General features: G+C 45.1%; 1 protein-coding gene across 7 annotated transcripts in view; it reads left to right on the top strand.

Annotated features, from left to right (window-relative positions):
• Positions 1-26,646, top strand: part of tnrc6c1 (trinucleotide repeat containing adaptor 6C1) — a 60,906-nt gene that overhangs the window by 15,381 nt on the left and 18,879 nt on the right. For 5 of the 7 annotated variants that reach the window (XM_074656896.1, XM_074656899.1, XM_074656897.1 and 2 more), the window contains exons 4-5: positions 13,728-14,084; positions 23,467-26,106. In XM_074656896.1, the coding sequence (XP_074512997.1) occupies positions 13,728-14,084; positions 23,467-26,106 (2,997 nt within the window). Of the gene's footprint in view, positions 1-13,727; positions 14,085-21,243; positions 21,426-23,466; positions 26,107-26,646 lie in introns of those variants that run through there. The other 2 variants (XM_074656901.1, XM_074656900.1) reach the window with 2 other exon arrangements.

Genomic DNA, 26,646 nt, shown 5'->3' on the forward strand with positions numbered 1-26,646 from the left:
ATTGACAGCTAAAACCACAACATCGCTGTATATTTCAAATGCATGGCAGTAATGTTAGCTTATACCTGTCCAGTAGGAATTGTGCCAGCTCTAGTTTTCCCCTCAACATCGGTCACATTCCTGTTTTGACTTCCTTGGACTTTGTGTTGGAGTCTGAGTTGTTTGTGGCGGGGGCTGGTCGTTTGTTGGCGTTAGCGGACTCCATTTCTAATCTAACGTTAGCTGTGGTTGCACACTGTTAGTCCTGGAAATAAAGGCACTCGTGAGCGTGCATGACGTCACATTCGTTGGATTTTACCCGGAATAAACGTCCCGCATTCTTCACATGAAAAGGCTGATAGAGGAAACCCAGAAAGTCGTGGAGGGTCTCATTTTTTAAGTTAGGTTACAACCTGTTCACACAAAAAAATTATCAAATGTGTGTTACCTACAGTACCTTTTAACATAAATCAAACATCAAAAGTGGTCTATTTTTGTTCATAAATTAATAATTTACCCAAAAATCTATTTTTTTTTTATTTTAAAAAGTAATTTAATGTTTGTTTTTTATTTATAATTTGCATGTTTGTTTTGATTTCGATGTTAATGCAGCTAAGTTTTTATTTGTAAAAGTAGCATTTGGTCCAAAAACGAATTCATGTTTATTTCTGATTTATGACTAGAACAACTTGACACACAGTGCTGAGCAGCATCTCATATTAATCTCCAGGTTTCCAGCTTTCAGATGATTTACCTCACTTCTATGTGACATCTACTGTTGACCTGCTATCTCCCCCTAAAGACCCCCTGGACCCCCCTAAAAAGGACAAAAACAGGTCTATTGTGGGTATCAAGGGGTTAAAACCTGCATATGAATAAAGGCTACTAAGGGCACAGACCAGCCCTCCTCAAAAAAAAGAGTGTAACGGTACTAATTATTGGCCCCATCATGGCTGTTGCGTATCGCAGCAGAGGCCTTTCTGCCATCGACAAGCTGCACTAGAGTTAATTTCTGAGGGTTAATTAGCTGTTGTGTTTCAGTTCATGCTGTGCTGTTTTCCTCCCTATAAAAAAGCAGGGCACAACATACATACACACATCAAGGCGCATGCATTTACATAGCGCAATAAAAGATAACATTATTATAAAGTAGTGTCGCGGCAGTAATTTCATAACAGATTAATTTGCCGTTTCACGTTCGCTTAATTACGCCCAGCGCTTTGTGTTGGAGAGTCATAAATTGCGGTGTGATCAGGGGGGAATTTATAGCAGCGTGGCGCTTGTCATCGTCACCGCCTCTCTTCTACACGTCTTATCTCAAGGAGCGCGGCTTAAATGGATGCAGCGGAGGGGAGGATGATAAACCGCGTTTTAAAGAGCAGCACGGCTGGATTGTGCTGTTGTGGAGTGTTGCACTATAAATAAAAGCTTATCGTCATTAAACGTCTTCTCAGGGTAGAAAGTGATCTGAAGGCTCACACAGATGTTAAAGAGTTAAGTTATAGTCTGCTGCCTCTGAATGATGGACGATCTGTTTTCTCTTTTTACTAAAACACGGAGGTTAGTGGGTCAGAAATGTGTTTATGTTGCGTTAGAAGTTGTGAATTAAAGGCTGTTGTGAGAATTTCTGGAGCTGTGATGTGGTGGGATGTTATGTTGGTTATGGGCAAATATGTGGTTGTACAGAAAAATGTCTAAGAATATATGTTGGACAAAAATGACTATAAAAGGGTCAGAGAGTTTCCCTACTTAGAATTTGGTCTATATAGAGATCACGATTCTGATCACGAAGAAAATTCTGTAAATGCATCAATCTGGTGACCTTTGAGAGCTAAATTAAGAGTCATGGGGCGATTTCATATTGGGTACGATTGATCCGTACCGTGCCCAAGTACACTTGCGTCATCATCCACGTGTATTTGTTTATGTTGAGATCAGCTGTTCTAGTACGGAGCGTTCACACTAAACAAACGAACTGGACTTTTGGGGTCAAGTGTACTCCGATCCGGGCCCGGGTCCCTGATGTGAAAGCACCCTAGATCTTTTTGAAGAACCTCGTCCTTGTAAACAATTTAATCATAAACTAATTGGTTGTGTAGGTATGACTGGTGATAACACCAAAAAAAAAGATGTGCACCCAGAAAGCGTGATAAATGAGACTGGGTCCGTGTTTCAAGATGGGTCGGATGGGTTCGCCAACGTCGTTGCACTGAGGTCAGTCCGCCCCCGTTGACAGGGCTCCAGAGTGCAACTGTTTGGGTTGCATATGCAAGCAGAAATCTGTTGAGTGCGACTAAATATTTTCATTGGGCACACCGGTGCGCTTGACTGTTAAACTCGCTATCGACGCGTCCAGGGGACCCAGCCCATTTTATCCCTGATAATTCTACATTGTTAACAAACAATTCCTTGTTGATTCAGTAAAGATGAGTATTAAGCGAACGGTTAATTCTAACGTTTTCATGATGTGTTCAAATGACATCTTGTAAAATGTTGTTTGAAGATGTTCACAGCAATATTAAATAGATAATAGAGAGGGAAATATGACCAGTTTAACTAACCAGTATGCAAACGGTAACGCTTAAAATGTATTATTGCAGCCCCAAAGGGTGTGGTGAAAAATTTCGGTACCAGTACAACCAATGTCAAATTTGAATCTGGAGCCCTGATTGACAGTCGTGCAGGGAGCATGGAGCTCCGTCCCGCAATGAGCACTAAGCGGGGAGGTCCGGGCGAGGGGTGCTGTAAAGCGCCACCTTCAACCCGGGCCTTTCCAAGCCGACCTAGAGCCGGTCGTGGCGCACCACTTCAGAGGAAAGAAGCCCGGCGAGTAAGGCTGCACAATTATCGAAATTTCATCAAAATCGCAATATAGCCTACTGCAATTTTCAAATCACAATATTTGTTAAAGGTGAAATGTGTGTCAAAATACCATTTAATATTAAATATTGTGGTGCTGCAGAGATGTCCTGACCTACACATCTTATTCTACAAACTAAAGAAAACATCTTTGTTTGGCACAGATCCCCGCGAAAATCACACCATAATCATTTTAATATGTTTTTCATTGAAAATTGGAAAATAATCTTTCCCTCTAATATCGCAAATCATATCGCAATTGCAATATACCTACCGGCGAGGGCCAGTTCCCACGAGGGGATCCTCCCATGTGGCTGCTACCAAGTGGCCATCCCTGACTTGCCAAGCAAGGCGAAAACGCAACGCTGTTAACAAAAGTTGTACGCTGGATTTATAACACCATAATCGTTTTATGTATCTTGTTTTCATAATCATTGTAAGCCAAAATCACAATTGGATTAATTGCACGGCCTTGAGATGTGTGTGACATTTCTCTCTGAGAAAAAACTTGGTGCAGCTTCTGTATGAACTTGTTATATTGCAGTTTCAATCATTTGTCAATGAATTGTGTCGCTCCAGCGGGCGCTACTGCCCGGGTCAGGAGGACAGGACGTTCCACTCTCTTTCACACTTCACTTCCTCTAAATCATAACAGACAGAGGAGTCTGGTGTGCCTGCAGCTGTTGGCACAAAAGGCCAGGGACAGGGGGAGTGATGAGTCCAGGGAAGCTGTCTGTCTGTCTGTCTTCCATCTGTCTTCTGAGAGCAGCGGGTAACGCAGGCAACCGTCCTCTAATGTGTCATCCAACTCTTATGTTGACTCTTCTACATGTTGAGAACAGTTCTGGCTGGAAACACGAGAGTGATTGTCGCTCAGTGAGAGTAACTTACAGTATATTACACCACTCAGGTGTACAATTATGCTGCTGCACCATTCAGATATCTAGTTACCTTCTGATAAACGCTCTGACCTATATAGCCTTCACACTGTGCCGTCAGACATCAAGTGCTTTTAAACCGCGTTTCTGTCAGTGTTGAATGTGATGCAGCGAGGGAGGGTTTTCCCTCTTAACTACAGCGTCATATTTATTCACTTCTAATTAAGCCCTTTAATCTTGTCTCTTGTGAGTCTCGCTGCTGCTGCTCACATTTTAAAGCCCACAGGAGGAAGAGAGAGATGGAGAAACCTCTAAAGACACGCCTCCCTTCCTCGCTCGTGATTCGCTGACACTCTTTCTGCCGCCTCCTCTGTAATAGACGTCTGATAAGGATCTAGTAATTTCCATGTTTCCTTCTTGGCTTCAGTTAGAGTAGCGTGCCGTGACACTCTGGTAGCAACACCAGATATACGATATACACTTGAAATACAGTGCGCTAAAGAGAAGGCATGCATCATAGAGAATCTGTCAAACTTGGATACACATGAATGAAACTTAAGAATCTTAAGAAAAAGGATTCTTGAGTTTATATATGTGGGTTTTCATTTAGTATGGGCATCCTCCAGATTTCATATCTCTGTTGAACTTTGTTCTGTTGCACCTAGGGATGGGACCATGCAGGATTTTTATCGCAGATCACGATAAATTACACTGGCTATATTCTAAACCACTTACTAGACTAGTAGTACAACCTCATACTATACTAGTAGTACAACCTCATACTATACTAGTAGTACAACCTCATACTATACTAGTAGTACAACCTCATACTATACTAGTAGTACAACCTCATACTATACTAGTAGTACAACCTCATACTATACTAGTAGTACAACCTCATACTATACTAGTAGAACAACCTCATACTATACTAGTAGTACAACCTCATACTATACTAGTAGTACAACCTCATACTATACTAGTAGTACAACCTCATACTATACTAGTAGTACAACCTCATACTATACTAGTAGTACAACCTCATTCTATACTAGTAGTACAACCTCATACTATACTAGTAGTACAACCTCATACTATACTAGTAGTACAACCTCATTCTATACTAGTAGTACAACCTCATACTATACTAGTAGTACAACCTCATACTATACTAGTAGTACAACCTCATACTATACTAGTAGAACAACCTCATACTATACTAGTAGTACAACCTCATATACTAGTAGTACAACCTCATACTATACTAGTAGAACAACCTCATACTATACTAGTAGTACAACCTCATTCTATACTAGTAGTACAACCTCATACTATACTAGTAGTACAACCTCATACTATACTAGTAGTACAACCTCATACTATACTAGTAGTACAACCTCATACTATACTAGTAGTACAACCTCATACTATACTAGTAGTACAACCTCATACTATACTAGTAGAACAACCTCATACTATACTAGTAGTACAACCTCATTCTATACTAGTAGTACAACCTCATACTATACTAGTAGAACAACCTCATACTATACTAGTAGTACAACCTCATTCTATACTAGTAGAACAACCTCATACTATACTAGTAGTACAACCTCATTCTATACTAGTAGTACAACCTCATACTATACTAGTAGAACAACCTCATACTATACTAGTAGTACAACCTCATTCTATACTAGTAGTACAACCTCATACTATACTAGTAGAACAACCTCATACTATACTAGTAGAACAACCTCATACTATACTAGTAGAACAACCTCATACTATACTAGTAGTACAACCTCATTCTATACTAGTAGTACGTACTGATTTGGCCAACATGTCGCATATAGTATGAGAACAAAAGTAAAATCTCCAGTATGCCAAAAATACCCGGATGTCGTACTGATTTGGAAAAAATCTCCGCTATGCATCGGACCAGTCTACCTCTCCTACTGTATCCCACAATGCAAAGCACTGGAACGCTACAGGCTACGGTTAAAACAAGGAGCCAAAAACGGCTCGTTTTTTTTACGTTTTTCGTAGCTATTTCATCACTTAATTCACTTCTGAGAATTTTTGAGGCGAGAAATCAACCGGTTTTGAATATTGACAGTTTTACAATATTAGATGGCGAATAGAACATTTGCTGTAATGTTTTCGGAGTTTAGAAGCTCCACAAACTGCCGTGACAGCTAGCTAGCACCTACCGGGGTCGATGCCTCGCCAGCTGGGCGGTCACGCTCACAGACCGCTATGAGCTGGCTGGAGCTTTCTAGAGACCGGTCTGTAGACGAGGGGCTTTTATTTCCTTGTTGACGGATAGTTTTGTTTAAATATCACAACACAAATGTTCCATTATATGTTAACAGGAACCTGTGATTATCTGCCTTTTTGGAGTTGAAAGGCTCCACAATCGGCGTAGCTCGCTCGCTTGCTCGCCAGCCGGCCGGTGACGCTCACCGAGCGGCTACAGAGCAGCAGAGTGGCGAGGGAAGAGGAGGGAAAGAGCAGCCTCTGACGGGGCAGAGAGATACCTGCTGAGACAACATATTACTCTAATATCTGGAGGGAGATCAGTCCACTGTTTTGTTGCTGTAACTGAAAAAGCAGTTTGAGTAAATGTTGTGGATCAATATTTTATATTTCCCGTCTCCCCTCGTTGATGATCCTGTTCGTCTGACTTCACTATGAGCTGTTAGAATAAATAGTTTGAACCTGTTTAAATACATCTCTTTAACTGTTTCATACTACTGAGGAACGCAGTATGTACTATGTACCGTATACTGCGTTTGTCAGTAGTATGTAGTAGGCGGTTTAAACTACAGCCCATGTCTATAAAACGATGAAACACTGTTGTTTGACAGGAGCCAGCGAGCCTGCCTGGTACCGTAGAGACATGCATCCTACTGGACGTTGAGCAACACGGTACAGAGGAACAATACGTTCTTTGGGTAGTTTGTAAAAGCTTCATTCAGGCCATAACTCAGCTGATTAAAAGCTCAGCCACGGGAAAGCTTATAATCACTAACAAACTGAACCTTTGCATGTGTATACTCCGTCTCAGAGAGCAAGGCGATGAATGGAAAGCAGTCAGCATGGTGCTGTTATTAAACCTCTAGGTAGACGTGCACTGATAGTATTGGAATCGGCAGTGATCCGTCTCACAAGCTCTTTTACTCAGGTCCACATTTAAACTGTGCTGGTATCACTTGTTAAACGGCATGCTCTCTGCACAATATCATTTTTCCCAGCAAGAGGAAAATGCCTCCTGTTTTGAAAATGTTAAATACATGCTCATATGAGCAGCACCTTTTGTTTAGAAAAATCTAGAGCTCGATTAGTCGTCAACTATTAAATGAATCGCCAACTATTTTTGATTAATTAGTTTGAGTTTTAAAGAAAAAAAAGGTCAGAATGATCTGATTCCTGCTGCTTAAATGTTTATATTTTCTGGTTTCTTTCCTCTATGACAGTAAACTGAATATCTTTGAGTTGTGGACAAAACAAGACATTTGAGGACGTCATCTCGGACTTTGGGAAACACTTTTTTACCACTTTCTGACATTTTATAGACCAAAGAACTGATCGATTAATCAAGAAAACCATCGACAGATTAATCGACAATGAAATTAGTTGCAGCCGTAGATAAATCCCTGGCCATGCAGGGTCTTCTGTTTTACTGTCATGTTGTTAATAAGCTTTAAGGCAACTTCAGTTTATTATCAGTGATGATATCAGTTGATATTTTAAGACCCATGTGCAATCAATCAATACTGTGTAATTTGATGACATTTCATGTTGTTGTTTTTTTACAATAGGTCCATACAAGGCAAGTTTTGATCAGATTTCTATAACGCTTTTCAAAGTTTTCAAAGAAGCTTTACATACTGTAGAATAAAAAATAGTAAACTATTTTATACAGACAGAAAAAGATAAGAATAACTAAAAGAAGGGTACTTTAAATGGTACTTGCAGGGGGCCAGTCTACCTGTGAAAGTATACGGTTCGTTCGAGTGATCGTCTCTTCAAGGTCATGTGGCTTGTTTTTCTTCATTCATCCGAGAGGGAGACAGAAGGGGAGCATCAATGCTCTCCCTTTTTTTCCACCTACATTCATCTCTGATATCTTCCCAGACACCCTCCCATCCCCACCACCACCACCACCACCACCACCACCACCACCAACCTCTAGGTCTTAAACAATCAGGCAAACACGCTATCATCTTTTCTCGCAGAAAATTAAGACCCCTTTTTAAAGTGGAAAATGGGATGTCTTCCTTCTGCGTGGAGCGCACACAGCCCCAAGGCCACGGTTTGATGTGCATCTTTGATGAACTGGGAATTCTCTTGTGCACTTGCACAGCTGAGGACTGTGTTTGTGCAAATAGGCTGTCGGAGCAGAGCAAGTGGCTCAGATCTCTTTTTACTCTATTTCACTTTTTTTTTCTTTCTGCAAAGCACTGCCTTGAGAGACTTAAAGCTTCAGTAGGCGACACGTTTCTGGCATCACTGGGCAAAAAAGTCCATAATAACCTTTCAGCATATTGTAATTCAAGTGTTCTGAGAGAAACTAGACTTCTGCTCCTCCTCATGGCTCTGTTTTCAGGCTTTAAAAAATCTAGCCCGTGATGGAAGACTTTGGCCAATCACAGGTCATTTCAGAGAGAGAGCATTCCTATTGGCTGTGCTCCGGCTGCTGGGCGGTGCTTGGTATTTCCTAAAGAGATCTCAGCATGGATGCCGGATCACAAACTTTCTCATTTTACAGCTGAACAGTACACTACAAGATGATTCTTAAAACATTTGAGGAGAAAAATAGACATTACAGTAACATAATATTGATTCATATTTGATCAGCGCTGCCTAGTTTGACCGTTTGAGCAGAGTTTGCGATTTGATTGACAGCTGCTCAGAGACGGCAGTCTTCAGATTGGCTCTGATTAGTTGTTTTTCTCCGGTCTGTGAAATCTTGCAGATGCCGTTAGGAGCACCGGAGGACACAGAGGCACATGGTTTCTCTCAGATTACCTGTCTCATGCACTACTGTCAGGATATTGTGACCGTTTTTCAAAACAACTTTTTTTTAAATCATATTTGCTCCATTTCTACCCACTGCTGCTTTAATAAGACTCACCTTGCTGATGCTGATGATTCAATCTATGATTGTCTTCATGAACATTGTTACTAAATGTGCAGAACTCGTAGCTGCACAATTAATCGAATATTAATCGCGATCACAATTGCATCCAACAATTAAATGAACATGATCGACTGCGATATTGACGTTTAAAATGCACGTTCTGCTCATAGAAAACTGCTGCATATCAAATCAAGCGCTTCCTAAACTAACAGCTAGCCACCAGCCAATTATCGAGATGTTTTGGCTTCACTTTTGGGTATAGATATTATCTATACAACTAATGTGTTTATGATTAAATTAAGAGCATAAAACTGTTTATCTAGCGTCTTAATGTTGCTAATTCTGCTCTCAAAGTGCACCAGATTGAAGCATTTAACTTTAAAATGTAGCTAACAAAAGGGTAGGGTGAATATTCCTGTATTTTTTTCATATTGCAGAAAAAAATATATTGCAATGTCAGTTTTTTCCAACATCGTGCAGCCCTAATTTGTACATTTGCAGGAATGTAGCACAGCATGGAAGTGAAAGCAGAGCTCTGTTTATTTTAATGTGAAACGGGAATAAAAATGTTGTCCTTGAATAATCGTGATATCAATATTGGTCTAAATAATGGTGCAGCCCTGAGGACTTGTGTCGTTGTCCTGAGCAGAAGAACCCGGCGCAGCGTGGTGTACTATCAGCATAAAGTGCTCTAATTGTAAGCGGATTTAGAGCCGAGCTGGTTTCAGGCAGTGAGACTGGAGCTCAGAGGGGGTGGAGACTGTTCCACACACACACACACCACTCTCTTCATCACTTTACCCTCCCTGCTCTACCTCCTTCCCTTCCTCCTGTACGTCAGCTCTCTGTTTCGCTCTCCCTCTCCCTCTCTCTCTCTCCCTCCTCGTCTCCTCCCTCTGATTGGCTGGCGGAGCAGCCAGCCAGCTTCCCCCCCCACCCCTTCCCCCCCAGCTTCCAGAACAATCTACGTCACACATCAGAGAGTCCCAACTGTATAACGATCGCCTTCATGACTGTTATTATGTATTGTGGCACAACCACACAGTCCTCTCTCTTTTTTAAAGAGGAAATCACCTCTTAAAAAAATCAGTAGGGAGAATTGGCTGGAAATAATAGACTAATAAGGGTAATAATAGTAGATCACGGTGAATGAAGTGAGAAAGAAAGGGGGAGCACGGGAAGGTGGGGAGGGATGAAGCAGAAGAACGGAGAGGAAATGGAGCAGATGTAGAGAAATCTGATGAGCGGCCAGCTCCAGAGCTCCCCCCCTCACTGATTCCTTAGCTGCAGGGAGAGGGAGACACGCAGACAGATGCGGGTGAAACTGGATCAGAGCATGCAGACGGTGGTGGTGGTGGTAGTCTATAGAGGGGCTGCCGCACTCGGGGGCACAAAAATGACAGAGGAAACCCCCCCCACACATGCATGACAGACACAAACAGAAACACGAGGAAGAGAAGTAATTGGTTGTTATACGGGAGCGAACATGTCAGCGTGAACGTATATTCCACGACACCATCCTGTCCTCTCCCCTTGGTGTGGGCCTCCGCAATTACATAACTCTTTGTTTTTGTGTGTGTCGGGCCGCCCGCATGTGTGCCAGTTATTCGTTGCTTCGCTGCACACACTCGGGACGCCGGCCAATGGCGAAGCTCTGCTCTTTAGAACTCGTTTCGGCCACACAAAGATTTTCTTTTTCTTTCGGTTGCTGCCTTTTTTTTTCTCTCCTTCCTCCCCCTCCTGTATTTTATTACCAGCAAGAACTCAAATCAGTTGTTTGGCTGAGTGCACATTATGTCAGATCAGCTGATGTTTGTTCTCGTGCGCTGTGTGCGTAGGTTTTTTGTTTACATTCTAGTTTACCAGATTATTCTGTTATGTAATGAAATGTACTGAGGCGATAATCCCGTGTGCTTTGTGTCCCGTGATGCATCTCACCCAGCAGCGGCTCTGTGACCCCCCCGCCCCCGAGCTGATCATCCTGTTTGACTAAGTGGTGACCTCTGACCTCACACTTCCACATCCAGCTACGGTTTATTAACACTTAACAGCTTTGGTTTCTTTTTGTTAACGTTGTTATCAAAGGAAATAAAGTGACGTTTCTTGTTTACGGCGAGGAGCTCGTCTTTAAAGTGTCTATAATCAATATTTTATGATAACGATTGATCAAATGATTATGTGTAATGTGAGAGGCATGGCAGTGATAGTTGCCTGAAAGTTCAGCGAAGTTGAACCCCACGTGAATCCGAAGACACGAATTTGCTTTGCTATCAGAAGCTCTTTTTTTTTTTCGCCCCTTTGCTTGCATAGAATGGAAGTGAACGGGAGGCGGATGTTCATTTCCTGCATGTGTGACTGTGCCTTTACGGAGCTTTATAGTGAGTTTCAGCTCATTGTTACTTGTTCGTCCTGCAACTTAACTGTTTTGTTTCACTCTAAAGCGTTGTTTATACTCGCCTGAGACACAGTGTCCTGGGCCTCCGTAGATGGCGCGCGCACTACAAGCATGCACAGAGGCGTTGATGCTCAGCGCGTTGTTCGTTGCAATATGCTCCGAAACGCCATGAGGCTTACAAACAAAATATTCTGTAGATAAGCAAGAAGTCAACAAGTGGTACCGGAAAGGAAAGTAGGCCGCCTGGCAACAGTAGTAAACATTAAACTCTGACGTACCACCAAAACATGTCATTTGTATACTGTAATTATTACTGTCGCTTACCTCCAAGTCTAAATGACTTCCTGTCTCTCGGTGCTTCCCCTCGGGTCGCCACTCTCTCCATGAAACCTTTTTTTTTTAGCTTTTACAAAACGACCTCCCAGATTCTTTCACAGCCTGCAGCAGAAAGCCTCTTCTTTCTCCAGTGTGTTGCCTGTTTCTTTCCAAGTACTTAAGGTCATGTGACTGTCCCTGTGGTCATGTGACTGTCTCTGTGGTCTCTCAATGAACAGTTGCAGAGATGTCTGTACAGGTCGTTCTTCCCTTGAAGACGTCCATGTTGAAATGAAAAGCGCAGTGCAGGCAGTCCGTGCGTAGTCAGAAAAATCCAGAGGTGCACGACAGAGCACCGCGACAACTTGCGGAGCCTTCGCGCACAACGCGAAAGCCGTGATGACGTAATTTTTTGGTGCGCATAAACCAGGATTAACTGCATTCATACCGTTGTTTTCAGTCGCAGCTGTTTTCAGCGAAAAAAGGTGGTGAACATAGTGGAGCAGCTGAAAGAGCCAGATATTTCTCAGGAGATGGTAGACATAAAAAACAGAGCTAAAAGAGAACGAATACTGGACTTACATCCATCCCGTGGCCAGAAACATCCCTCCAAATGAACGGTAATGTTGCTCCGTAACTGCTGAATGTGTGAATAAGCAGCTGTTTGCTAAGTTTGATATGTCAACGTTGTGATCACATCTTGGTTTCGCTGCCCCCAAGTGGCCAACAAAAATCAGTTATTGCAGGTTTAATAAAGATGAACACAGAAAAGTGTAGACTGTGTGTGTGTGTGTGTGTGTGTGTGTGTGTGTGTGTGTGTGTGTGTGTACGTGAGAGAGAGAAAATTACACACTGTTGCTAAGGGTAACTAAAGCTAGTGGGACATGAGCTCTTGGCTTCAGCCGCCACACGAGCAGTTAATAACTATCAGCTTTGGTAGAGAGGTGATCATAAGCTGCCACAAAGCATGAATAGCTCACGTTGAAGGCTGAGCACTCTGTAGTTCTGTCCTGATGGAGACAATAGAAGCACAATAATGCAGCAGACAGATCTCAGTCCATTATCTGGTGCTTGACCTCTTCATCATGTCTAACCTGTGACTACGCACCACGGGGGGGCGGACTGTGAGAGTTGTGTGTGTGTGTGTGTGTGTGTGTTGGCCTCCCTAAAGGCTGAAGGTTTATTACAGAAACCTCCCTGACATTATTACAGTTCTTTGGTCCTCCAAAGATCAGCAGCCATGTGTTTAGACTGACCGCTGCACCAGCCAGCACCGAGCTTCAGCCAGCCTGGAGAGAACACAAATCTTTTAAAAGCATTTCTCCTCATTTGCCTTTCTGAATTTAGCGTCATGGTCCTCATCCAAAAGTGACCATGGCTTTGAAAAGAAGAAGAAGCATCAGCGGAGGGAAATGCTCGGCCACAGCAGCGTTCCAGAAAAACACTTGAGCTAAACTGATAGCTCTAAGGCAGCAACAAACAGTCATCTATTGTTTTTAGGTTGCAACATTGATTTTTTTATTAATAGTTTACATGCAATTTTTAGCAGACAGTTGCTCAGAGTGCACAAAAAGTAGATGTTGGATGTTACAGAGACTGTGATAAATGCAGATCCCACGGTTCTAATTGCATAAAATGTTATGCTACATGGTGACATGTTCTTTATACTATGACAAAAATTGTAGGGCTGTCGATGGAGACTCGTAGGTACCCTTAGAACCCATTTTCAAGTCAAGGGACCCCTTTCTAAAATGGCCATGCCAGTTTTTACCTGCCAAAATTTAGCATAAGTTTGGAGAATTTTGTCGGCTGCTTCTTGACATGGTTGGTCCCAATTAGGGATGCACCGATACCACTTTTTTCAGACCGAGTACAAGTACTTACATTTGTGTACATAAAATCGCATGTTGCGTTGATGGGTTAAAGAAATGAGTGGCGTTAAAACGATTTATTTTTGGTTGTTCTTTTTTTGCTTTTAAAAATGTCAAATATGATGACAAATTAAATGAAACAATCAGTAAAGTATTTATTGCCTAATCATTGTTTTGGCACTAGCGTGCTCTCAACAACTCTGCTTTTCCTAATGCACCTTTACCTCCCTCATCCCTGCATTTCTGCTCTCTTGTTACCCCCCCACCCCCCTTCACCTCCACAGTGCCAGACCCTGCCAAGCTCGACCCCACCCCTCCTCTTCCCCCCGTCAACCCCAGTGCCGTCCCGTCTGTACCCCCAAGCAGTGGCAATGGCAAGCGCGCCCCCTCTGGAGGTCAGCCGCAGACAGCACAGCAGCCCCCGACTCCTCTGCTCCAGCAGCGCTACCCGCCGAGAGAGGTGCCCCCGCGCTTCCGCCAGCAGGAGCACAAGCAGCTGTTGAAGAGGGGCCAGCCTCTGCCCTCCGGGACGCTGCCTCTCATCACGACGGGACGTCCCGCCACTACTGAACCTGCAGCGGCAGTAGCCATACACTCCTCTCCCTCCTGCTCCTCTTCCTCCACAGCCAGCCTGCCTACAGGTCAGCCCAGACACTCTGTTGGCGAGTCACTATCTTCTTCTCCCTTTTATTTTGCAAAAGGTTTTAACCCCCCCCCCCCCCTGAGATCCACAATAGACCTGTTTCTGTCTTTTTTTTAGGGGGGTACAGGGGGTGTTTAGGGGGAGATAGCAGGTCAACAGTAGATGTCACATAGAAGTGGTGTACATCATCTGAAAGCTGGAAACTTGAAGATTAATATGAGATGCAGCTCAGCACCGTTCTGCTTTTCTTACAGTAATCCGAGCGTAGCCATCAAGATAACAATGTAGGCTACTATAGATATAGCTGGTAACACGTAGATAGCTTTCCTCCAATTCTCTCTGCAAAACGGAAAAGCCATACTGTCCACGTCTTCCTCGCCACAGTATAACGTTGTGCCGCCGGATGGCATAGGTGATCCAAGCAGCACGTTTCTGCCTCGTTAGCATTGTGACCCGTACAGACCTCTGCTAGCAAACAAACTTTACCTGCCTCGGAGCTTTCAAACAAATCTTTATTGACAGCTGTCGACAGCCGGAACAGAACGGCCCGCAGCAGCCGACTGGACGTGTTTTTTTTCTCTATTTTACATGTACAGTGTGAGCACATAAATCGTGAGTTTTGGCTTTACATCGCAAACGATCTCCTCGTACAGTAGGAGCAGGAAGTACACAACGTTTCTAAAACCGCACAGAGTACGCGCAGCTTTAGTCGACTAATCGACTACAGAGCGAAGGTACCTGCATCACAGGTGCTGCTGTTTATTTTCACTCTGCCTGGCTGGGAATTAGAAATGAGGATAGAGGAATACAGGGGTAGAGGATGGAGAGTAAACACAGCTGGCTATCTCTCTGTATGTGTGTGTGTTTTCCTTTCAGAGGCTCACAGTAGACCAGGTTCTTACGTATTTCCATGTGGTAAAAGTATCATGCGCTCTTTGAAGATGATGATGTTGACAATTCTTCAAAAGATTTGTACCATAAGTGTGTCTGAGCATCGTCCAACCCCTCTGATGCTGTTTGAATGCAGCTCTATCTCCATGGCGATGAGATGTTTACCCTGTCCTCCTTTCGTTCTCCTCCTCCTCCTCCTCCTCTGCCTCCTCCCTCTCGTCATCATCCTCCCACTCTTCGCTGAGCGTTGCTGCTGACCAGCCCTACAGTATTTCCTGTTTTTTTGGAGGAGGAGCCATATGGAGCAAGCGAGCTAGTTGGCTGGGCGCCTCAGTGGGCCCGACCTGGCACTGATAGAAAGACTGAGTGAGAAGGAAAGAAAGAAAGAAAGAAAGGAGGAGAGAGCGAGCATGGCAGAGGTCCAGTACTGTGGGCTGAAGTGACTCATGGCTTACGGTAAAAGCTGCAGCTTCTCTCCGCCCCTCTCTGGCAAGGCCTGCTCCGCTCTGCTTTTGCTCTCTGTGCGTCTTTGAACTGACGGATTACATTAGGACGGACAGACAGGAGGACCTTCCAGACTGAGAGACAGATAGGAGTCCAGTGGGAGGTTTTCATATATATATATATATACAGCTCTAGAGAGACTGCATGCTGAACTGCTGCACAGAGAAGTTTTGCTCATGGCACTCTATCTCGCTTTACGGTCAGTTGAAAAACCTCACAGCGTAGTTTACAAGATATTATTTAACACATGCAGAAGGAGCGCCACAGGTAAACTCACCTCCCTTACTGATAAAACGATCCCCCCCCCCTTCCTGCTTTCATTTCTTGCAGATAACTAACAGTAGAAGCACACTAGCTGCATTCATTCCCTCCCCTCTCCCTCTTCTCTCCATCCGCTGACTCCACCTCGCCTAACCCCGGCTTTCATTACCCGGGCGGTCACATGTCGGCTCTCTTGACAAGTCGGGCTGATAAACGTAGTCTGTGTCCCCACATATATACAACGTGCATGTATGTAAACAACTAGAGATGCACCGATCCCACTTTTTAAGTCCTGATACCGATACAGATAACTGGGCTTTGGGTAACGGCCGATACAGAGTACCGATCCGATACCAGTGTTTAATTAATAAGCTGTTTGCCTCACTGTGTGGAAGTCACTGTTCTTTTATGTGTACGGCAACATCAGACTCGACTTAAACATTGTTTTCTTAACTTTATAAAACAAAATGTAACAAATAAATACTTTTTTTATTTCAGTTTTACAAATTGAATTTTTACTTTATTATTAAAATAATAAATCTTACACCAACAACTTGGTGAAAAATCTAAATTAACAGGAATTACAATTCATGACAACCTTTTTAATGCATAAAAAAATGGGTCAAAATTGAAACAGGAATTTTGCGTTACTATCGCGTAGACTTTGACAGTCCTAAAAAATTGCAATATATGGCCTTGCTTACAGTATCGCAATATATCGTAATATATAGAATCTAACCCCTGTATTATGATACGTCTTATATCACCAGATTCTTGCCAATACACAGCCCTAGTATTTAGTTAAATGACAGGAAAATCAATTTTGTATTCACTCATTATGTGCATTTATTAGTCTGTGTGTGGCAGTAATGCACTGCCGGCCTTCTCTGACTTGTTTAGTTTGACTGTTCTCTAATCAAATTAGCTTGTAGTCCTAAAATGTGTCAGCTATATGGCACTAATGATTTATAGCTACTCCCCTTTTGCATTAACACCCTCTAGTTAAAGCTCATAAAGCAGTGATCAGGGTTTTATGTACCAGTAGGCATTGTACTCGCTCAGCACAACAGAGGCCGACGCCAACAAATAAAGCGTCTTAATGTAAACAGGCCTCGTCAAGTGGAAGAACAGTGCAGCTAATGTGCTAATAGCTCGTCTTGTGGGGGAACAGAGAGAGTTTGTGCGTGCTAAACTTGATGTGCTCTCTAAGTCTGCTGATGATGCTGTAAAAGAGCCTTGGGAATCCCCTCAAAGAGGACTGGGACGTCTTGTGATGTGATTAAACATCAGCTCTCTGTTAACTACAAATGTTGAGCGCTCACTCTTTCTTTTTTCTATCTCGCCTCGATCTTTCTCTTTCTCTCTCTCTCTCTCTCTGCTCGCTGTTCTCCGATGACGTTCACCTCCTCCACCTCCGCTGTACCGCCAACACCACAGCTCTCACACACACATACCCTCGCTGGCCCCGGGGCAGCCAGGATTAGTCAGGCTGCACATACTATATGTAAGTCTGTCAATCTCCCCCATTATTATAGTCTTCTCCCAGTGTTGCCGTTTGCTTGGCTAACAATCCATATCCCAGGGCCCTTTCATGTAGGAGGCGTGAGAGAGCGAGCTATTTTAAGACTGGCATGCTGGAGGAAGCCCTTGACCTGGTTTATCCTTTGGTGGTGGAGGAGGAATAGAAAGCGGATACTCGCAGGCAAACATGACGACAGATGTCTCAGATGTGTACTTCTTTAAAAGACATGTTTTGTCCCTCTGTTGGTCTTCTTTCCCTTTGAGATAATAACGTCACATTAACAGCAGAACTGAAAGCATCCATAGGAAACAGGAATCCTTCGCATGTATTCGGTCCCTGTCATTAAGCCGCTGTTTGTTCCTGGGTTGAATACAATTCAGCTAACGGCCAACAAACTATCCGTGCCACTTCAGCACATTCCCAACAGTCGCAGTAACAAAAGGCTGCCAAGTTGTTATGTGTGTTTGCTGCCTACAAGAAATCTCCTGGTCCTGGTTCTACAGTGGATGGCAGCTATTCTGCTCGCTCATATTGGCATCACGCTAGACCCTTAAATCTTAGCAATGCAAAAAATGTCAGTAAATGTTGGTCAGTGTTTCCCTTGACCTGAAAATGGGTTCTTTGGGTCCCCACGAGACTCAGCACACTGATACACTGACAGCTGTTGTTGCCTGTTGGGCTGCAGTTTGCCATGTTAGGATTTGAGCATATTTTGTTATGCTAAATGCAGTACCTGTGAGGGTTTCTGGACAATACCTGTCATTGTTTTATGTTGTTAATTATAAATATATACATCATATTTTTTTCCAGTGCACCAAATCAAAAACAATTGGGATGTGACCATTAAACACAGAGATGGCACATTCCTGGGAGGTGCATGTGTGTGTGTGTGTGTGTGTGTGTGTGGCTGGCAGCGTGCATCGTCAGCTCGGTACCATCCAGCCTCTCTCTGCCCCCTCGGGGGACTTCATTAAGCCGGGATCAGTCCAGCTGAGGCCCACACAGCCCTCCTACATTACTTCCTCCGTCTATCTCACAACATCCATCTCTGTCTCTGTATTTTTTATTCCTCATGATCCCTCTTAACCTGACCCTTGTATAGAACGGCTGAGTCCCGCCCCTTCTGGTGGACCACCATTATTTCAGAAAAAAATCTGAACGGTAGTCAACGGAGAGAGATAAATATTTTTTTTTGATCCCGTTTGATTGCGCCATGAAACACACATATGAATCTTGTCAATTTAAAACATAGTTTTGCAAGTCAAGAAAGTCTCAGTTTGTCGTAGTATCATTTAGTTTTGTGTAAAACCCCTCAGTGAACTACATCTCTCGTCTCGCACAATATACGTCACAAACACTAGCTAGCTAGCTAACATAGCTATGTCCCACGCACAGATGAAACGTTATCTGACCTGATGTGTTCTATCCAGCGACTCCTGGTCTTTTTATCAGCCGGGAAGAGAAAGAAGGATCAAACCCGTTGCTGTGTGTGACTTCATCCCAGTGGGAAACACACACACATCGTAGCTTCAGAGAGAGAGACGTCACTTATGCAATATTTGGGTGTGTTCATATCCCGGACGAGCCCCCCATTTGTTACAACCCGGCTCAAAGGTTGCAACAAAAATGGGAGACCAGACGAGTTTTAAAATAGTAAAAGGCATTTATTTGATAAACTAACAATAAATAACTAAATAAATGTGGAAAGTCAGTAATCAGTAATGTAGGCATGTGTGAGTGTGTGAAAATGTCTGCCGCAAACAAAACCAAAACAGGTGTGCCAGCCAAGGGAGAAAAACATCTGTCGGAAGGTAGAGAGCTTTTACCCCCACCACACCGAGCCCAGGTGTGGCTCATCAGCCTGACGACCCTCTCTCCTGCAAAACAAAGGAGAACCAGCAAAAAGACACCGGGACACCTAGTGGAGTGGAGTGGTCGTCACACGTCTTTCTAATTACGTATTTTCACAGTCTGATACTTCTACAAGTTTCATGACAAACTAAGACTTTTTTGACTTGCATGAAGGGAAGGTTTGCCTGCTGATCTGAGCATTCAGGATGTGGAGTGTGTGTGTGTGTGTGTGTGTGCATCCACACAGCAGATGCAGTGTCCACATACTAGTGTGTACGTTAACACACAAAAGGAGCGAGCGGCCATGCAGTAGCACGGCATGACCTCACCGCATGTTAGGGTCCTCGCAGTGGAGAGGCACAGGGGGCTGAACCTCGGCCATAAAGGGACTCTGTTCTCTACTAAACATTGACTTATTGTGTTGTTGCGTGGGCGCTGGGATCATTTGTAAACAATACCAGCCTTGATCCGGGGGACTGCTGCACTTTTCTTTTTTTTTTTTCTTCTTTTGACGAGCTGCCAACCCCGGCTATCCTCCGCCCTCCTTCCATTAGGTCTATAATGCACGTCTTCCTCTGTTGTCTCTCTATGTGCAACTTCTTCCCCACCCTGAAGCTCCAGTGCCATGTTTGGGACCAGAGGTCTGTACTACCAAGCAGGATTTGTGGTTAGTGAGGTAACTTCAGGGTTAACCCTCCAGGGTTTTCAGTCCTATGACGGTGGTTCACTTCTTACCGGGGTAATGGTAACTTATGCTGAACAGCTGAATGCTCCGGAGCAGGTTATGTTCAAGATAAGAGATCAACTTGTGTAAAAGCACCTCCTACTGACCAATCAGAGCTCAGATGCTCAGATCGTAGGATAATATTACACAAATACGAAGAAGTTTAAGTCATAATCCAGACTAAAAGCAACACAGTTTAAACTGACACATGCAGGAAGGACAGCTGGCTGTATGCTGTGGGTGTTTACCGCTTTGAATTATGTTTTTATATATTTTTCTTTACTTGCTCTCGAGTCCGTTTCACACCAGCGGAGACGGGGACGCAGCTGAAAGAAGGTTGAAATAGTCATACACGCCGCGATCTTGTCAAAGGTCATAATGAAGTACAATCTATTCATCCATTATACTCTGAAAGCTTTTTATTATATCACTGCAGCATCTAGACGAATATATCTGTATATATTCTGATTTTAGTCTGGATTACGTGTTTAACTTCTTAGTATTTGTCTAATGTAATAGTTTGTCAAATGTGCCGCTCTGCTGACAGTAGACTTGTCCATGTTTGTGATTGGTCACATTTACTGAGTTGATAACCAGCGTCGTCCGACCGCTTAGAGGGATCACGTTTGTTAGGGTTAGTTAAGCCAGATAAGGAGAAGATACCCTGGGTGTGTTGAACTCGCTTTGTAGTACAGGCCTCTGGTCCATTTGAGTTTGCTCATTTCATGTCCTCGCCCTTTGTGTGTCCAGAAATGCCTCCCCAGAGCACCAGCTTCCTGTCCAAAGCCTGGTGCTTGCTGCTTGTAATCACAGCGTTCCTGCATGGCATAAATCATAAATCTAAACAAAAACAGACATTTGTCACCATGCGTGATCTGATGATATGCCTGTTCATACATACAACATGTGCGTGTGTTAGAAAATTGTCATTCCAGCACCGGAGGGGGGTGCAGCGGGGCTTTTGTGAGGTTTCTCTTTGCCTGCCACTGCTATTCAAGCAGGCTTTCCATTGTGGGCGGCAGTGCTAATTGCAGATGGAGTGGTTTTGGCTAAATATTTAGTGACAGTTTTGAAAGGTTGAGGGCGGGGGGGAGGTTAGAAGAGTCCCCCCTTTTGTTTTGTTTTACCTCATGCCTCGTGAGTGCATAATGAAAGTCTCCAGGCTTTATCGTTCAGCTGTTAACCAAGCCCCCCCACCACCACCACCACCAAATACTGCCTCCCCTCCCCCAACCAGCCTTCTTTCGGTGCTTTTCCAGAGAGGGAGAATATCCTCCGTCAGGATAGGAATAGAGCACGATATAAATAAAGCCAGAGGGAGGCAATAGATAGAAGAGGAGAGACCCAGCCAAAGCAGTGTTGGTGGGAGGGACAGAGCATGAGGGGTGAGGAAGGAAGGGAGGAAGGAGGGAGGGGGGGAGGAGGAGGGTTGTCTCATGCCGCGCAAGAGCTGTGCAACTTCTTGGCAGCATTTCAAAAATGAGCCTCAGCTTGGCGAGCCGAGCAGACATATTGAAACAAGGATGGTCGCTGCGTCGCTTAAAACCTAGCTCTGTACAGGATGGTTGGGAGGCACCTCTCCACAGGTATTTCACTCCTGGGTTTCACATCTCCCCTCCTCTCCTCTTCAGCCTCCCTTCTCTGCCTCTGCTGTGTTGTTTTGGTGGCTTGTATTTGCTCCCTGTGTGGATCAGCACTTTTCAAACATTAAAGCTGCAGCGATTATGCATGCACTGTTATGTTCTTAATGCTTTGCGTTTATGATTGCGAGTGCGTGCTGTTGAAGCGGAGATGGTGGAGAGATACAGGCGGTAGCTCAGAGCCTTTTTGGCTGTAGTTCAGGACTGAGAAAATGGCGGTCCTGCACTTCTCAGTGGAGTGACGCTACAGAACGACAGCGCTGTGTGTGTGTGTCAGAAACACAGTGCCCTCTTTTTCCCCCCTTCTGCTCTCTCACTGCCTCCTCTCTCTCCTTTAGCTGCAAGCATCAAAGTAAGCTGGAAAACAGGAGGTGGTGCACAAATGCTGTCACTTCCCTCATGTTGTTGTTGTTGTTGAGTCTTTGCATACAAACTAAGCAGCATGCATGTGACGGCACATGTAAACAACAAGCCACCGCAGCACAAGGGACAGCAGTAAATGATTTGGCTGCAGGTTGATAAGTACAGCAATTCTGATCTGCAACTGGGCTCAGTTTGTACCGACATGATCTATATACACACTGGAACTCCAGGGAGCTCGCTCAACTCACTCCATGGAGATCTAAGAGAAATAAAGCCAAAGCATAATACTTTGGGTTGTCAGAGCAGTTATACAGGCAGATGGAGGCAGATGGAGGCTGACGTGTCGGCGAGGAGACAGGCTGCCTACGGCTGGTGCCGAGTATTTGTGCTTCGTGTCAAGTCGAGGTCATAACAGGAGGTCAGAAGTTAAGGATGGCTCGGCTGCTATTGATAACATCCTCTAATGTGGTTCCCAAATATGAGAGTTCTTCTCGGGCTGACCTGTTGGGAATATACAGCGCCTAGCTTTTAGGGCTTTTAAATCATATGTGACAAACACATGCATTAATTAACCCTCTGAGACCCACAATAGACCCGTTTTTGTCTTTTTTAAAGGACCCCTTTGAAAATGGTCATGCCAGTTTTTCCTCGCTAAAACTTATTTAGCCTCCTTCCCGACATGGAAGCATGGTTGGTACCCATGGTTTCTTTAGGTTTTGTAGTTTCATATGATGTCCGTGTCTTCACTCTAGCTCTAAAACTGAACCTACCAGAGCCTCTGAAAGACAGTAAAGTCAGTCAGGATCGCGCTGGTCTGAAGATTTCGCATGTCATACTATTTTCCATTTGGTTCATTTTAACTCGACATAGAACCTCTAAATTTGGTAACTTTTATTATCATCATTAGTGGTGCATGCAACCACAGTGAAATCTGTTTTTTGTTGTTACGTTTTGATTTGGTAAAGTATTTTTATAAACCCTAAACAAGCAGTGTTACCACAAGCCCATTAACATGTTGGACAATATCTACAATGACAATAAAATAGCTTCACGGATGTTTGAATTCCCACTACACTGATGAACCAAAAATATTTAAAACCATCTTTTTGAGTTTCAGTAATATTTGGTTTTGAGAACTGCCAATAAAGCATCAAGAATACTACTAAAAAAACCAAGACAATCAAGCATGTGAGACACGACTTAGCTCAATCCATGACTTCTTTATTAGGCAGCTATTTTTGAAGTACAACACTGTCATACTGAGGAGCATTACTCCCGGCTTGAGTCATAGTATATTTGAAAACAAATGTATGAAAACTGTGTGATAGTGTTTCAATAGAGTGCATACAGTAGATGTTGTATTTATTATCTAATTAAAGCTCCCTCTGCGATCATATTAGTCACTCTCTTTGTGTTTTGCATATTCAGTGTGGGTGGTATTTATTTTCATTAATAAAGCATCTTGTGAAGTCTATGTAAGCATAAGTAGACACCTTATATGTTGCCATGGTATTTCAACCTTACTAAGCATGTGTGGGTGTGATGACGTACTGTACATAACTTATACTTCTCTTCTTTCATCCTCTTGCTCATGTCTGCTCTTTTTTTCTTTCCTCCCGTCCAGAACTGCCCCCACAGAGTGGCCCGGGAGCCCAGTATGATAATCCCCTCTGGGGACACCTGCCAGCCAACAGGAGTGCCACAAGTGCTGCATCTTCCACCAATCTCAGTGGCTGGGATCAACTGATCATTGACCAGAAGGACACAGAGGCTTGGCCATCTATTACCCTCAGCCAGAGCCAGGCCCCTCCAGGAGGATGCCCTTTGGACACTGACCCTGGTCGCCTGACCAGCAGCAGCAGCAGCAGCAGCAGTAGTACTAGTAGTAGTAGTAGTAGTAGTTGTAGTACAGTGAATATGGCCACGGGGGCCAATAGCCAGACAGGCCACTTCTCTGCCAACCACCTTAGCAGCAAGGCCAACAGTGGGCCCAGCCCTGCCAATCATACTGGAACCAGCATGCTCTCTAGCCAGGTTGCAGCCAATCGCAGCTGGGGCTCTGGGCCTGGACCCTCCCATTGCCCCCCTCAGTCCTCAGTGGGGAGTGAAGGGAAGAACGACAGCCCTGTGGGGGGAGTCGGCAGCAGGGGCTGGGGGTCTTCTTCATCATCCTCCACCACCAACTATAACTTGAACCTAAACCCTAATGCCAACCCGTCTGCCTGGCCCATGTTAGGGCACGATGGGGGTGGCACAGGGGGAGGCAGCTCAGGGGGAGCCAACACCATTTCACCTCCTCAACCTACACCCAACCTCTGTAATCCGCCTGGCCCCCCACCAGCCCAGACCAGCACCTGTACCGGAGCCAACACTAACAGCAACTCGACGGGGATCGGCAGCGCCTGGGGTAGCATGATGGCCTCTGACGCGTCAGAGCCACACCCCTCCCCGTCCACGAATGTGTCTTTCAGTTCAGAACCTCAGAACCTTAAAACTGATGGACCAAATCACGCTAATAAGCAGGAACCCCCCAGCCCCATCCGCAACTTGCCTAATTGGGGTGGTGCACCTGTAGGCTTGGGTTCCATGGGCCAGACGACCCCAGGGGGCCCACAGGTCAATGGAGAAGATGGTAGCTCAGTATGGGGTAACAGTGGCGACTCAAAGGCACCTTCATCTAAAGAGGCACCTGGCTGGGACTCTGGCTGGGGCCATGGAGGGGGTGGAGCAGGAAACTCTGGAGGCTGGGGTGAACAGTCCGGTGGAAACTGGGGGAAGCAACGCACTGAGGAGGCCCAGAAAGGCTGGGATACCCCCAGCTCTCCTCCCCAGGAGCCACAGGCTAGTCCTTGGGGCAGAGCTGTGAGCACAACGGCTGCAAGTGAAGGCAGCAGTGACGGCATGGAAGGACATCCCCAGCAAAGAGACCCCTCATCCAGAGATAATCCAGCTCCTCTGGTGCCTGCCCAGGATATGGACCCCAGGGTGTTGTGTAACACGGGCTGGGGACAGACCCCTGTTCGCCAGCACACCACCTGGGACATGGACAAGGCTAAACGCAAGAGTGAGGCAGCCGCCGCTGAATCATGGGGCTCCGGCCCAACCACTCCAAGCGATGCCCAGGGGCCCTCCAACACTAACATGGGCCCCTCTCAGAGGACTGATCCTGGGAGCAAAAATGATGTGCCTGGTTCTCAGGGAGCTTCAGGTTGGGGTGGAAGCATAGCTGCTAACAACCAGCCTAGCTCTGGTTGGGGAGAGCCAACCAACAAGTCCCCAGGTGGCCCTGGTGGCTGGGGGAATGCTCCACCAGGAGCCCCCCTCCCTAGTATACCCAAGAATGGGGGTCAATCCTGGGGAGAGGAGAAGTCATCTGGTTGGGATGATTCTCGCAAACAGGCAACATCCCAGAGCTGGGGAGAGCAACCCAAAGCATCTCACAGCTGGAGCAATAGTGGAGGTAGCAATAATGCCGGGGACTGGAGAGAACCAGAGGAGAGCAAAAAGAGTCCCACAAACCCGGGGTGGGAGGGAGAAGCAGGAGGCTGGAAGGAAAACCAACGAGGCTGGGGAATGTCTTCTTCAAGACCGGGGATGCCTGCATCTGGAGGAAATGGGGGCTGGGGAGAGCGAGAGCAACGAGAGCAACGAGAGCAGCGAGAGCAGCGAGAGCAGCGAGAGCAGCGAGAGCAGCGAGAGCAGCGAGAGCAACGAGAGCAACGAGAGCAGCGAGAGCAGCAAGTTTGCCAGCGTCCCAGTGGCCCTCCCCAAGGTTGGGGGGGCAAGCCTCAGGATGGGCCCAGTGGTAGCAGTGAGGGAGGGAATATGGGCTCTTGGGCCGGCTCAGGCACAGTGAAGCAGGGTGGAAACTGGGCCGGTGGTAAGAAGGAGTCCTCGGCCGAGGCTACAGGCTGGGAAGAGCCCTCCCCGCCTTCAATCCGACGTAAAATGGAGATAGACGATGGCACCTCAGCTTGGGGTGACCCTGGTACCTACAGCAAGGCAGTCAACCTGTGGGACAGGAACAATCCAGGAAAGTCCCAGGCTAAAGTTACCACTGGAGGCAATAACCCCCCAGGCCCCAACAACAACAACAACAACCATCCCCATTCTCACAATCACCCCTATCACGGGCCGCCTGCACCTTTACAGAACCACACCCAAAACTCCCAAAACCCAGGCCCCACCAGCGGGCCCATGGATCCTGTTGTCCAACACCAGTCTGGGCCATCTCACAACAGGGCCCCCCTGATAAGGGATCAAGGTAAGACATCATCATATTCTGATTTTGCAATAGTGCCACTTAGCCCACACTTTCCCTGATGAGCTGTTGGTCAGATTCAATCGCTCATAGTACGGGTGTAACGATTCATCTACTACATCCATTTATATTCCTACGATCCAACTACATCGATAGGTACTCGGCAAATTGTCCTTCACGGGGGACGTATATCGATCTAAAATCGATTTGCAAGGTAAATAATCGGTTGTATTGATATTAAGAATTTGCACCTTGTATTTAAGCGATTAAATACAATAAATAGTTCCCAGTTGTCTGATTTCTTGACATCTCGCGCCTCCGTGACTATCGATTCCTCCTATTGATGCTTTCTGACAGTTACGCATGCCCAATGACGCCTACGCACGCCGTATCATGTTTCAGTTTGTTTGCGAAATCTGTGTTGTAATCATCAGGAGGAGAGTTAGGAGAGTTAGTAACGTTACCTGTTAGCAGCCGGTGGGAAGCACAGTCCTGCTTGGTTAAATAACGGAGCTACTAACATTAACGGAGGTGCCATTGAGT

Source organism: Sebastes fasciatus, chromosome 13, assembly GCF_043250625.1.
Source record: "Sebastes fasciatus isolate fSebFas1 chromosome 13, fSebFas1.pri, whole genome shotgun sequence".
NCBI lineage: Eukaryota > Metazoa > Chordata > Actinopteri > Perciformes > Sebastidae > Sebastes > Sebastes fasciatus.